The 13,699-nt window shown below is 40.7% G+C and overlaps 1 protein-coding gene across 9 annotated transcripts in view; it reads right to left on the reverse strand.

Moving 5' to 3' along the window:
* Positions 1-13,699, reverse strand: part of RC3H1 (ring finger and CCCH-type domains 1) — a 104,186-nt gene that overhangs the window by 20,535 nt on the left and 69,952 nt on the right. For 7 of the 9 annotated variants that reach the window (XM_034779616.1, XM_034779615.1, XM_034779611.1 and 4 more), the window contains 7 exons: positions 13,088-13,288; positions 12,312-12,444; positions 8,998-9,116; positions 7,187-7,299; positions 3,137-3,418; positions 2,619-2,830; positions 446-828 (listed from right to left, as the gene is read on the reverse strand). In XM_034779616.1, the coding sequence (XP_034635507.1) occupies positions 446-828; positions 2,619-2,830; positions 3,137-3,418; positions 7,187-7,299; positions 8,998-9,116; positions 12,312-12,444; positions 13,088-13,288 (1,443 nt within the window). The remainder of the gene's footprint in view (positions 1-445; positions 829-2,618; positions 2,831-3,136; positions 3,419-7,186; positions 7,300-8,997; positions 9,117-12,311; positions 12,445-13,087; positions 13,289-13,699) is intronic. The other 2 variants (XM_034779609.1, XM_034779617.1) reach the window with 2 other exon arrangements.

Raw genomic sequence — 13,699 nt, forward strand, 5'->3', positions numbered from 1 at the left:
ATGTGCCCATGCTGTATCTGCACTGTTTATAAAGAGAGGATGTCTGTTTCCAGCCATGTCACAATCATGTCACTACACTTGAAATCAAAAGATTTAAGACACTATCTTCAAATTTTATTTTGCCACAAAAGTCAGGGTCATCAAGCGTTTCATGTGAACATATGACATTTCTTTACTTGAAATGATTTATATGGCACTATGTTCTTTCAGGAGTGACCACCACCAATGCTAGTTTTCATCAGTCACCATCAGGAATTTTAAAATTTGGCACACGGTGTGCGTGTGTATGGGGAAAATAGACTCCTGAGCCACTAATTAAAGCATTTAATTCTCCTAAAAAGTGCTTCATCTCCCCTCCTTCAGAAAGTGCCCAGTTCCCCAAAATTAACGCTCCCTTAACATTCTCTCTCTGAGCAAAACTACAAAAGTATATAGAAAACCGTACTCTGTGGTATGGTCTGATCTGATTGAGATGTGGACCCACGGGATAATAACCCTCCACTTGCTGGTATCGGTCTCTGGATTCAGGTACGTAGGGAGGTGCAGCTCCATGTGGAATGTCAATGGGCACAGGGCTTCCTCGGACAATCTCTTCCCGCTGGTATGGTTGGGCAGAGGGGTACACACGCCGGCTCTCATAATGTTGGTACATAGGTTGTCCCATGGGAGGATACTGCTGTGGCTGTGTGCCGTACTGCGAATTCACCATACGATCCTGAAGGTAGGGTGGGTAATGGTCTAAGTAAGGACCACCAGGTTCAGGAGCAGATGGTGGAGGTCGAACAAAACGAGACATGCACTGTGAGGACTGAGGAGGATAGTACACACCTGAATTTATGTAACAAGGATACAAAAAGTCAGTACACGATTGGACATATCAGTTGTTCACCACAATTTATTCTTAGAAATTTCAGTCTACAACTGTCTTGAAAAGTGGCATCAGTAAGTCATTTCTTGACCACACACCTGTCATCTTAGTGCTATAAATAATAGATTTTCATATACGAAAAAGTCATTATAAATCACCCACAAGACATTTGAGAATGCAAAGGTTGATCTAGAGCCCAGGGAGTGATGCTTAAATTAACCAAACCAGCCAGTATGGAGACAAGCCACAGCAGCTGGACATTGAGTCCAGCACAGGTGAGAAGGTGCAGCCTGCTCTCTTCAGCCTAGACCACAACTGGGCCCAAAGACTATAATTCCCACAACTTTGCAGAAGGAACTCATTAGGTGTCCCTCCAAGTTCACGTGAATGATCCTGCCAGTCAATGACTAGCACTCAACTGGGCACAAGTAGCCTGAGCAACATTTTTCAAGAAGCTTTGAAGGGAGGAGCTTAAAAAGGGGGAAATGCAGCACAGTTCGTGGCTGACCAGGGAGGAGAACAGTCCCCAGCCGCTGGAGAAAGGGTTGACTAAAGGCAGGAGCTCCTCAGATGGCTGCTGCTCAGTAGCCTTGCCCTGAAGGAAGGAAGGGCCCGAGGCAGACTGCCCTTTTGTGGGGATTATCCTGCTGTATGTGTCTTTGAACTCAGTTAAGGGTCCATAACTCGACAAGAGCACCCTAGCAGGAGAGAACCTTTCCACAATCATGGGGTAATTGTGTGTGTTAATTCTCCCTTTTTCTGTTAATTGACAATGCTGGAAGAGCTGGAATATCTGGGGCTAAAATGGAGGGTGGAGCCTTTTAGGACTGGAACTGGTATGAGGGGGGAAAAATCTGGACTTTACAAAACAGTGTCCCATATGTAAACAAAGGGGCCATTGTCAAATTTTGTGGATTACTCAGATTTCCCATTTGTGCATGAAGTAAAATATTATACATTTTAATTTGTTGCTCTGGGTATACTGCTTTTATTCTTCCTTCTCTTTCCTTTCTAAAACCATATTGAACTCCTTCCATCTCTTTCCCCTCAACCTAATTTCTCCTTCCTTATTTCTATTTCTCCTCAGCCTGACTCATGTTCAATCATGAGAATCGTCTCTTCAAAGGAGTACTTCCTTCTCTTATCCTTACCATCCCCAGCATTCTCTTCCTCCTCCAGAACTGCCCTTTTGTTCTCTTTTCTAAACTATTCCTATGGCTTCCACTCCTTGTCCACATTCATCGTTTTCCGATGCAAACATTTCTGCAGCAGCCATGAACCTTTCATCTGAGCACTCCAAAATATTTTAACATCAATGAAGTCTTATAAACATCCTGAATGGGAAGTTACTGTTCCCATTTTCCACGATACCTTGTGATCTTCACTTCATCTCATCCACTTTTTTAATGTGACAAAAGAGACTTATGATGCTGGTTGAGTGCAAACTTAACAAAAACCAGAAGAGCGAGTTCTCATTTAATTGCACAAAATCCCCTCTGGATGTGACTGGCTGAATGCTATCGCAAAAGAAATTTATTATTTAGACTGAAAGAAAATTCTACCACTAAAGTACCGTTTCTCCATGCTGGACTTCCATTTTACTATGCTGTTAGCACATTAAGCATTTATCCTTCATGCTCCCACAGGAAAACCCAAATTTGAGGAGGTTAAATAAATCACTAGTGAAAGGGGGAGCACAGGCACAGAACCAATGAGGGGTGGGGGGGAGAACTGACCCCAACACTCTTACCTTGTGGATAAGGTGATGGCTCAAATGGTGGGGCAGATCCTCTAGGATCCTGATAAAACACATCTCCCTGTTGAGCAGGATACAACTGTGACCCTCGTGGTACCATTTGGAGTTGCTTGGACATTGGAGGCAGGTCTGTAGGTCCTCTCGGGGGCACAGGGTGGGGGTTCACTGGTAAGGCAGAAATAGAGCTCTTGGGGACAGACTCCAGCCTAAAGTAGAAGGAAGACATCAATAATGATTAGGTCACATCATACAGCTTGATATGCTTTCAATACTGAACATGTCTAAACATTGTATGAGTTCAAAGCTCCATCTTTTGATGGCTCTCACCACTTTTCCTTATAAAAAGCAGGAAGTAAAGCATCTTTTTTTTTCCTAGGCCATTTTTAATCACTAAAGGTGCAAGGCAGGAAAATTGTCGTTTCATTTCTAGAATGGATTTACTGTCCCTTATATTTCCTCCATCACACATTTACACAAACGACACTTCGAACAATAGTTAGGAAGATCCGTACAAGTCAGGAGGGGATCCAGGGGCACTGCTGCTAAGGTGGTCGATCTTCCCTGGCTTCAGAGCAGAATCATAGCCGGAGTCGGTCCCTCGGGAGATAAGCTGCGTCACTGTGCTGCCCGTAGACACAATCCCATTCGGCAAGGCAGAGGATTTTCTACTGGGCAAGTCCACTGCCCCTTCATCCGAGAGGATAGCTGCTGAAGGCAGGCCCACCTCATTTAGCTGGCCCAAGGAGGCACTCAGGGGTCTTCTGGGAACCAGGCGTTTGTTCATTTTACGAAATCTTCAGAAAAAGAAATCACACACCAAAAAATGAAACAAGAAACTAGAAGGAGTTGGGTTTCAAGATTTTTCACATAGGTGCTACAGAAAGAGCTTCAATTTTTAATTCAAGCTTCCTGAAGCTTTGCCAGAAATTTACTGCTAATATCTGGCGGACTGGAGTTTCTTGGTGCTATTTGAACAAAATGTTAGCAAAATGTTTTCTTTCAGAAGAATGAGTATGTATACTACATATTCAGCAAAGATTATGTGCCTATATTAAGATGCAAAATAAGCTGTAATGCAATATTTAGGATGGTGGGTTTTTTTTTGTTTTGTTTTGTTTTTTAAATTACAGTGTTCCAGGGATTTCAGAGTTAAGATTTCCACAGTAAATCTAATTTGATTCTCTCCTTGCATATATACACATTACAAGAATAGGGTCTTCATTTACATGGGAACATACATACATTCAGGTGTTCAAAATACTACATCTGTGCAGTTATGGTTTTAGGAAAAGGGTCACAACAGACAGTATACAATCTAGTGTACTTACATAGCATTACTGAATGAAAAAATACAGGGGAAGAAAACACTCTTCTATCCTACTATTTGCTTAATAGGTCACTTCACTCAGTGTTGTGTGATCACATTTTATTTTAGGACATTTGCAATATATGCTGAGAGACCTAAGTTCATGCACAATATTCAACACATAATTTGCACTGAAAAATAAACTGAGTGTTTTCTTAAGATTCAAAGATAAAAATTCAAACCTCCCCATCCTCAAATAAATCTAACCCCACCTCCTCTGGCAAAAGCCTGAGCAAATATGAACTTTATAGCATGCCCTGAAAAAACAGCAGACGAGAGCTCTGTTGGACCAGGCCGGAGAGCGAATTCCAGGTGAATGCCCTCTACTAAAGATGTCCTGGCATCAGGTCAGTTATTAAAATCTGGAGGTGTGTTAGCTTAAACACAACTGGTCTCTACTATTGGGACTGAACAATAAGAATTTCCTACAAAGGCAGACTCCAAAACTTAGAAGGATTTTATAAATCAAAACCAGCACCTTAATTGCACCCAAAAGCAAAATCAGAAGCTAATGCAGACTCAACACTGCAGCCAAGATTGCAAGAAAGGCCACTAAAAAAAAGTGGACAGCTGCATTCTGCTGTAGTGCGTTTTCTGAGAGGTCTTCAGATGTAGGTGCAAGCACAGCACAACAGTAATCCAATCTAGAGGTGATAAAGGCACAGGTAGTGCTTGTGAAGTTTGCATTGAGAGGAACAGTTGTAGTTTTGCCATGCTTAGATTAAAAAAAAAAAAAAAAAAAAGCGCTGTTTGTTGTTACTACTAATCCATTCAAAAGCAGGTGAGGATCCATCAGGACCGAAAGAATGCACAGTTCACTAACAGAAAGCAGGCCCAAATCCTTCTAATCAAGGGAACATACATCAACTTTTCCATCTCCTCTGGCTGTAACTCAACCCTCTGCAAGCCAGCATCACGAAGGTCTCATCTGGGTTAAACTTCAGCCAGACAGCCCCAATTTCATCTAGACAGGGAATGTAGAGTGCACATCATTTGGATATGATGAAAAGGAGCTGTAGAACAGTCTCATTAGCACACAAAGCACTGCAGGCTGGAACACCTCATGTTCCCAACAGTCTCACGCATATTCAATAAAACGTGACAGAATGGATCCTTGTGGCATGTCACATGAGAAAGCCTTCAAGCAGAATAGCAGTTGTACAATATCACCATCTGGTGGTATTTTTTTCTGCTCAGAGGAAAAAGCCATTCAGGCAGTTCCATGAATCCCTGTTGTAGTCTGCAAATATACCAAGTCTCAAAGGCAACTAATATACTTGAAACATGGACACTTGGTCTTTGCATATTGCCAGAGAGGATAATCCACCAATGAAACCAGGGTGCTGACTATCTCATAAGCAGTTGTGAAACCAAGTTTGGAATGGGCCCACAGAAGCCTGAGGACTCCAGGCATTACCGGAGCTGCTTCACTACAACTTTCCTCTAAAAAGAAGGCTACACAGGAGACAATCAGCAAGAGGCAGTTTCTTGAGTAGGTCTCTAGCAAGAGTTCATTTAAGATATGCTGACACCTTGCCTCTCTCTTTTAGGAAAGCACTGACCCTCTAATACCAATAATGAATCAAATGGCTCTTCATTGGAGTTCAGCAGAAGAGAAAGGCACAGATCAGAAACACAGCTCCAAGTTATTCAGCCACCTTTAGAACTTCAGTGACCACACAATTTGAAACTCAAGATGAGATGACATTTTCCCCCTCCGAAAACAGAACTACTGCCACTGAAGCTGCCAATTGAGTCTGGATACAATAGACCTCATCTTCAAAACAGTTGGAAAAAACAGCACATATATTCAACTCTTTCAGAGCTGAAGTAACCTATATTTACCAGAATACCATCTGTCTAGAACAGCTTTTCCAATCAGTACTTTATGGACACCACAGTGAAGGAAAAGAAAACCATTTCCATCACAATGATGGCATAGGACTTTTACTAATTGTGTGTCATAGCTGATCAAACTACATGAGATCTCTACATCCGGTACTTCAGCCTCTTCCCTGTTTCATCTATCAAAGTTCATCTATATACCATGACCACCTGTGAGGATGACAGGTAGAGCCATGGTTAGGAGTAGAGAAGAACACAGTTGAAGACAAAAGATAATTATATTCCCAACTATGAGTACAGTACTCTATCAAGCCGTAAAGCATCCCCTCCCAAAGAGATCTTATTCTAATGTATAAGAGGGCACAATTGTGGTTCATTAATTTTATACAATCAAAATGTGGCACTGGTTTTTTCTCTTTAATTTTAAAAGAGAAAATTAAAACATGACCATGAAGTAACATTTCTAAATATCTGAATTGGTATTCTTCCAAGTTAAAAAAGGTAACCTTTAGCTGAGAACACTCATGAGTAATTTCAGCCCAAAATGCAAAAATTTTGAGAAATTATAAGCCATATAAAATATAAATTTTGAACTACAGAATGAAATTCTAATAGTCTTTAAAAGCATCACCGCTACTTAGCTTTTAAAAAGTAAAAAAAAAAAAAAAAAAAAAGACAATTCTGCTCTTTCAAATATTCAGCTCTCTCTAAAACTACAGCTTTTATAATTTATTTATCCCAGGATTCACTTGCACAGATGGCATTTCAATATGTAGTAACATTAGCTTTCATGGTTTATAAAGCCATTGTGTAAATGACAAGTTGAAAAGAGTTACTGTTGCAAGAAGAGAACTCTGAGCAGGGTTAACCCTGAGTTTCAAGTTCTTCAAGGTGGTGTAAAGGCTTCAGGTACAAGACCAAGAAAGTGCTGAAGATTTGAAAAATTACTAGCTCCAACCTACCTCTCTCACCTGATTATAAAATTGAGGTAACGAGAAAAACACTTGGGAACAGTCAAAGCAGCACACTTTGGAAGTATGGTTAAAATCAGGAACAAAAACAATGCACTATGTATGCTTGCTACATGATTTTCAACTGTTCATAGCTTTATTACTGCCAAACAAGGCAAAGCCTGAATTCTACATTCAGAACTACGTATATGTCAAGCTCAAAATCTTAAAAGAAAGCCTGTTGATTGAGAGTTTAAGAAAGCACCAGAAAAACCTCTTAACTGGTAGAACACCCCCACCCATCCCTTTCCTCATTCTCAAAATTCTGATAAATGGCTTCCATTGCAAATGGCAGGGGGGAAAAGGCAAGGAAAGGTTTTCACTATATGAGGCACTCTTACTTTTCTAATTCCTCCTGTGAATGTGCGAAGGTGCAGCTGGCTCCACGGGGACACCCTCCTCTCTGCTTCATGTCTCGGCACATGTATGTCTTATACTTGCTGTGTTGAGGAGGCTATGAAGAGTAAAGACAACAAAATAAGGCACTTGAGTATAAATTAATGCACGTAATTAACCAAGAGGGTACTTTAGACTACCATGCTCTCAATAAAATAGGATGTTCAAAGTGAATAATTATTGACAAACTTTATTCAGAGACGACCGCAGGCAAGATGAGCAATTGAAGGAGTTGTGTGTATGATAATTTGATACAACTTTACACTGGACTTAGAATTAGGTACTATATCAGCAGATCCAGTGACAGATTTAAATGACTCACCCATATCAGTGATTCCATAAGCAAAACTATTTATTGAGGCTGGATTGGAACAGCCTGTGGGTTCAGATAACAAGTGGGGACAAAACATTACTAGCAGTTCTGAAAGCAGCTTGGTGTCTCTTTTCATATTATAAAATAACCACTTAGTAATCACAGATTGAGTGTTGGGGCTAAAACACCATAAGGTACTGTGGAAGCTACCATCACTGAAGCAAGCCAGAATTTCACATTGAGGGCAGAAAACTTGCTAAATTAACACCCAAATACCTAATTGATTTTCATGTTAATCTACATTAATCCGAGTTAGCCTAAAATGGCCATTTTTACTTAGCAGACAAAGGAAAAGGGTTCTTCAAAGCCTGCAGAAAATTCATCAAGCTGTTTTTGAGTTACAGATTAACAAGTTATCCCATACTTGAAATTTTACCAGTTAAACACTTTACTCTCCCTCCATCTCAAAATGGCCTATTACTACCCCCTTTGAACTTCACATATTAGTTACCTCTCATTGAAAATTTCTGTGCTGGCTGTATCTGAACAACATAGTAGTTGATAAATAAAATTAAATGTGTGTGTGAACATTTTGGGAGCCAATCTTGGTCCATGGAGGTAAGTGGCATTTTGCATTTCCCCATCACCACTATTTACTTCAATGGGAACTGAAGAGTGCATTGTGTATGTGAGCATGTTGCCCTCTTCTGGCCAGTTGCACATAAGAAAAAAGAAGGAAATTTCTATCAGAGATGAGCAAACAGAGCTCTGCTAGCTAAGTGGCACAGGCCTGTTTTTTGGGAAGAGGAGGATTTGGTTTCTTGTCCCAGCTGTGCACAAAAACTATGGATAGGTGACGGCTTCCACACATTAAGGCTGCAGTTACAATCCCATTCTAATGCAAATTTTCATCCCCCTTGGAGCTCCTTGCTTTAAAGACTACTAGGTTTGGAAAATTATGTGATAGGTAACATTCTTTAGCTACGTCAATTAGTTCTTGAAACAAAGGTTTTCAGTTTGGGGATTTATAATAGCACTTCACCGAGTTCCAAATGTTTAAGCTTTACAGAACCATTACAAGCAATAAGTACAGGTATTGGCACCTGAAAAGGTGCCATCTCGTGTGAAATATGCCAGTTTTTAAAAAAAGCAACATTGGCACAAAGATTTTTTTTGGAAAGGGGTTTGCCTATTGATTTCCCTGTAGCTTCAGATGGATTAGATTTTCTTTTCTTCCTGATCTACTATGCAAAGATGTGTGAGATGATTGCCTACTAAGTAGAATACTCACTAAGCACTACAGCGAGACTCCCAAACTAGTTTTATTGAAGTATATTTGAAGCCAGCTCTCCAGAATTAACATACAAATAAATCCATGCCACTTGCTCCAAACAAAGTTTAGAGGTTAATAGTTTCCCAGATTCCTAATGCTCCAGTCTTTACCTGCTGCTGATCTGTTCCTTTCTTGCTGTGATTCTGTATGTAATCAACTAGTCCATGTACCACTGTCCTCACAGCAACTAATCCATTTTCTAGTTGTTCCCATGTTGGGGGTGGGGCATCTGCAGCATTCAGAAAATTCAGAAGAAACAGAAAATTTCTTACAATTAAAATTAAGGTGTTTCCATGACTGGTTATCAAGAATATTTCAATGTTAAAAAACCCCAAACACACAAAAATCTAAGTAGCAAGCCTCAAGGAGTGCCTTGCCAGGAATCATCATCATCATCAACACCCTCACAGTCTCAGTACTGATCATTTAAGCTGCACAACAAGCTAGATAAATCAGCAAGCCAGTATCTGGCACGTTTGAAAAAATTCAGAAAACACTGGTGCTTTAGTTCCTAGTTCAGCTTCAAGAGACTGACAAGCAAAATCACTGCACATATTTTGATTTTGACAGTATTATAGAAACTTGACAAGCGCACAAGTCTTTTTGCACAGAAAGCATTATCAAATTCTTTGCTTTCACACCACTCTTTTGTACAATGCTGCACCAAAAACATATTGGTTTAATATATCTAACTCTTACAGAACAGCTCTGACGTACATTAGTGTTTGGTAGATTGTTTTTGGAAGCAGGGTCTTTTCTGCACGACAGGCCCTGTCCTCCAGCTGCATGATACTTCTGCAAGGCCCTATATCTCACAGATATTATTTTAGGGAATATGCTCTACAAAGTCCATCAACATTACTCTAGATCAGAGGTTCCCAAACTTTTCTTATTGAGTACACCCTTTTAGATCTACCAGCTGCCCGCATACTCCTACCCTTCTCATCACGGATATTTTGTATTCTTAACACTACTGCTCTTTAGCCATTTGTCCATATTTCACTGTTACATACAAATATAGTTATAGTGCAGCATATACAACCAGAAAAAACACCGAAACAAAACACCCTGATTAAGTTCTGATTTCAGTTAGACTGGACAGATGCTGGGCAACTGAACCCGTGCTGTACGGTGAATGGAGGTGAGGGCTCTGAACATCAGCGTTCTCATTGGTACATCTTGAAGTAAATTAACTACAGCAGAACCTCAGAGTTATGAACAGCAGAACTAGGAACTGACCAGTCAACATACACCTCATTTGGAATTGAAAGTATGCAATCAGGCAGCAGCAGAGATGGAAAAAAAATAGCCAACAGTACACAGTAATGTGTTAAACTTAAACTACTAAAAAAAAAGGGAAAGTTAAAAAAGATCTGACAAGATAAGGAAACTTTGTGCTTGTATCACTTAAATTAAGATGGTTAAAAGCAGCATTTTTCTTCTGCATAGTAAAGTTTCAAAGCTGTATTAAGTCAATGTTCTGTTGTAAAACTTTTGAAAGAACAACTTTTCAATCAGAGTTATGAACATTTCAGAGATACGAACAACCTCCATTTCCCGTGTTCATAACTGAGGTTCTACTATATTGTATTTTATATAAAATTCCCACAATTTTAAAGCTTCATCTGAGTAGCCTATTATGAAAATGCAGTAAATTAATAAATTAAAAAATCCACCATTACATAGTTTTTCCTGCATCTCCCCCCACCCTGCCCAAGATGTCTCACAAACCCCCTGGGATACACTTACTGCAGTTTGGGAACCGTGTCCTAGATCATCTAGAGGGGCACTCATTGCCAACCACCACAAGTTATTCTCCCCCTCCCCCGATTTGAAACAATACAACTCCACAAATCAACCACTATTTAATACATGACAGAATCAGTAACTATAGGGCCATCAGCCAGAATAGATATTTATTCTTTTATCTGGCTGATTTCTCTTCCAGTTATTTAACCTAATCCAACGGAAGATAATACCACTGGGCACGGGCGCACACACACACGCCTTGAATCAGTGGATCTCAAAATGCTCTACATACATGGAGTCTCACAATCTTGTAACATACTTAAACGTCATTACACCCATTAAATCTTTAATTTATCAGACACCTTCTAGCTAGTATATTTATGAAAAATGTAAGTTGGTTACAGGCACATCATCAAGATGAGACGTCTTGATCCATTGAAGTCTCATCTGCTGGGGAAAGGGAGGGGCACAGATCACACCTACTAGACCGAGGCTGATTATAGAAGATGGAATCTGATACATTTGAAGTTCTGCCCTCCTGTAGTTCCAGAAAGCAAAAAAGATTTCTTCCTTTCTCCTGGCACCAGAGTAGGAAGTAGGCAGGGGAAGATCTGATATTCTCCCTCCCACTCCACCTAGGTGCTTTAAAGGGGAGGATTTCCATGACCAATACTCCTGCAGTCACCGTGTGTTATTTTGTTATTCTCTACTCAATTCTCTCTTCTGTGTCTTAGTTTTCTCAAGTAGCAGCAACTGCCACTGTCCAGAACACTGCCATGGTACTTGATAGTTCCAGCGCTGCCAGGGATTGAATAGCAGCAATGCTGTCAAATTCACTCTACTCTTCTCTCCCACAGGCGTAAACAGCAGTAGCAGAGCTCTTTGGCAGATTCAGGAAGAAAGCACTGAATTTTTGGCTGCTAAGCACTGATTGCAAAAAGAACTTTCCAAATATGGACCAACCGTAAGAGTCAACTTTACAAACAACCAAAACCCCTTATCACTTCCTGCAGTAATAGATAGTTTAGGCCTTCCCACTCACCAGGGAAAGCTTCCCACTCACCAGTGGGGAGAAGATTTCATTTAAGGTTATACATTTTATTTTACAGGTGGGTAAAGAGCAATCTTCAGCCACATGAGCTTAGGTTCCTCTCTCAGGTATCCACCTACCCTTTACCATCTATTTTCTCCTCTCCAATACTTCCTTCCCCTGCTGCCTTCCCCTCAAGTTTCCTCTCCAATCTCCCTTTTCTTCTTCCTTCCCCACAACTTGGATTCCCCTTCCCAGTCCCTACTTTCTTTCTCCCCACTTCCTTCCCCCTGCACGGTTCCTCTCTCATTCTGTGATCTTGGTGGACTTCAACAGTCATTCAAAATTTCTGAGTAGCCAGCAAAATGGCATGACACTTCACACAATAAACGAACTGCTTGTCTATCTAGCCTGACCTTTTCCTACTCTATGTAGTTCCAGAGCGTCAGGATTAAGATTCCTCAATAAGTCTTTCATGGAAAATGATTTCTGATTAAAAAAAGATGTGTGAAGTCCAAAATTCTGAGAACCTACCACTGTAGAGAATATTCAAGACACACAGTTTTTGATTAAACAGCTAATACAGTAAGGCCATTCTGTTAAAGCAGACACTACTATGACTTTACAGGATGTTCACAGGTTTACCTGGACTAGGGTCAATATTTGCCAAGAGCTCTAGGTGAGGTCGAAGCCGGTTCAGGTTGGCTGGGTCTCCAGTCCTCTGGAGAGCAATGGTTAGTTCTTGAACACTCTGTGCAAATGAGGCTGGGGTCTGCAACTTAAAAAATTGTAACAATTAACTTTCTACAGGCAAGGCAGCCATCACTGCTTCTGCAGGCTGTGCCAGTAGGTCACAGAGTCATCTTTCCAATTGTTTCATTTCATTTTCACCCAAGATGATTTCGTTCACCATGTGCTCACTTTTTCTTAGTTCCAAAAGGGAACTCCCCTTTTTTATGCAAGACTACACCTCAAGCAAAGATACACCAGAGCCTTGGGTTTTCCCTGGATGTTCTCAGTCATTTATATTCCAGTAGTATCCAGTGACACCAACAAGAATTGGAGCTCCATTGTGCTAGACTTCTACTAAAGGCCCAAATCTCTCTTTCGCCTCTGGACCAAGAAGTTTTCAACCTAATTTAACACAAGTGTAATAAAGAAAAGAAAGGAACGTGGGGGGCGGACGACAAGGTAACAGTAATAAGAATTCTTCCTACTTACCACCTCTATGGGAAGTGGATTAACTAGGATGATGGGAGAATGCCTCCCATCATTGTAGTGAGTAGTTACACTAAAGCTCTCCAGTTGCACCACTAACATTTGAAATGTTGACTAGCCCTTTATTGACTCACGATTAGTATTAGGTTACAAAAGAGCTGGGAAAGAGAACAGATAGGTGGGCTGATTTGAGGTGGCTTTACCTTGTCAATGATGGACTGCATGTGGGATTTGTGGGACTGATCTCCGTATAGCAGCGAGGACCACTGATCCGGTGCAATGCGTAAACCTGCTTCCATGGCAATCTGCACAATCTGGGAATCATGTTCCCTTCGCAGAGCTTCATAGGTACGAAACTCCTCCTTCAACTGCATCAGGGAGGAGTCCTCATCACGTTTAGTCACCTGATGGGGAGAAAGTTGCCCATCACAATGAGCCAGGGATAAATCAGATGGCAGTGCCACCTTCGAGCAAATAAATTCTTAGATTAGTACTAAGTTCCCTCCTCCCCAGAGGGTATTAATTACTATCACGATGCTACATAGTAAACACCAACAAATGAGAATGGTTCCTCCTGACTGTAATAAGGGATAAGCATTCCTATATTCGTATACTGAAATGCTATTGAATACATCAACCCAGATGCATGGAACATCATTGACTTGAAGCCTGATTCCAGATGTTAGAGAGAGAAATGTTGCATTCTAGATTTTTTACACTGGTACCCATCATGATGGTGCCGGAGTTCCTTCACTTCATCTTGGGAATCTCACCAGCAGCAACAACACAATATAATTTCAGTTTAGTTTCTTTTC

Source organism: Trachemys scripta, chromosome 8 (assembly GCF_013100865.1).
Source record: "Trachemys scripta elegans isolate TJP31775 chromosome 8, CAS_Tse_1.0, whole genome shotgun sequence".
In the NCBI taxonomy this organism is placed as follows: domain Eukaryota; kingdom Metazoa; phylum Chordata; order Testudines; family Emydidae; genus Trachemys; species Trachemys scripta.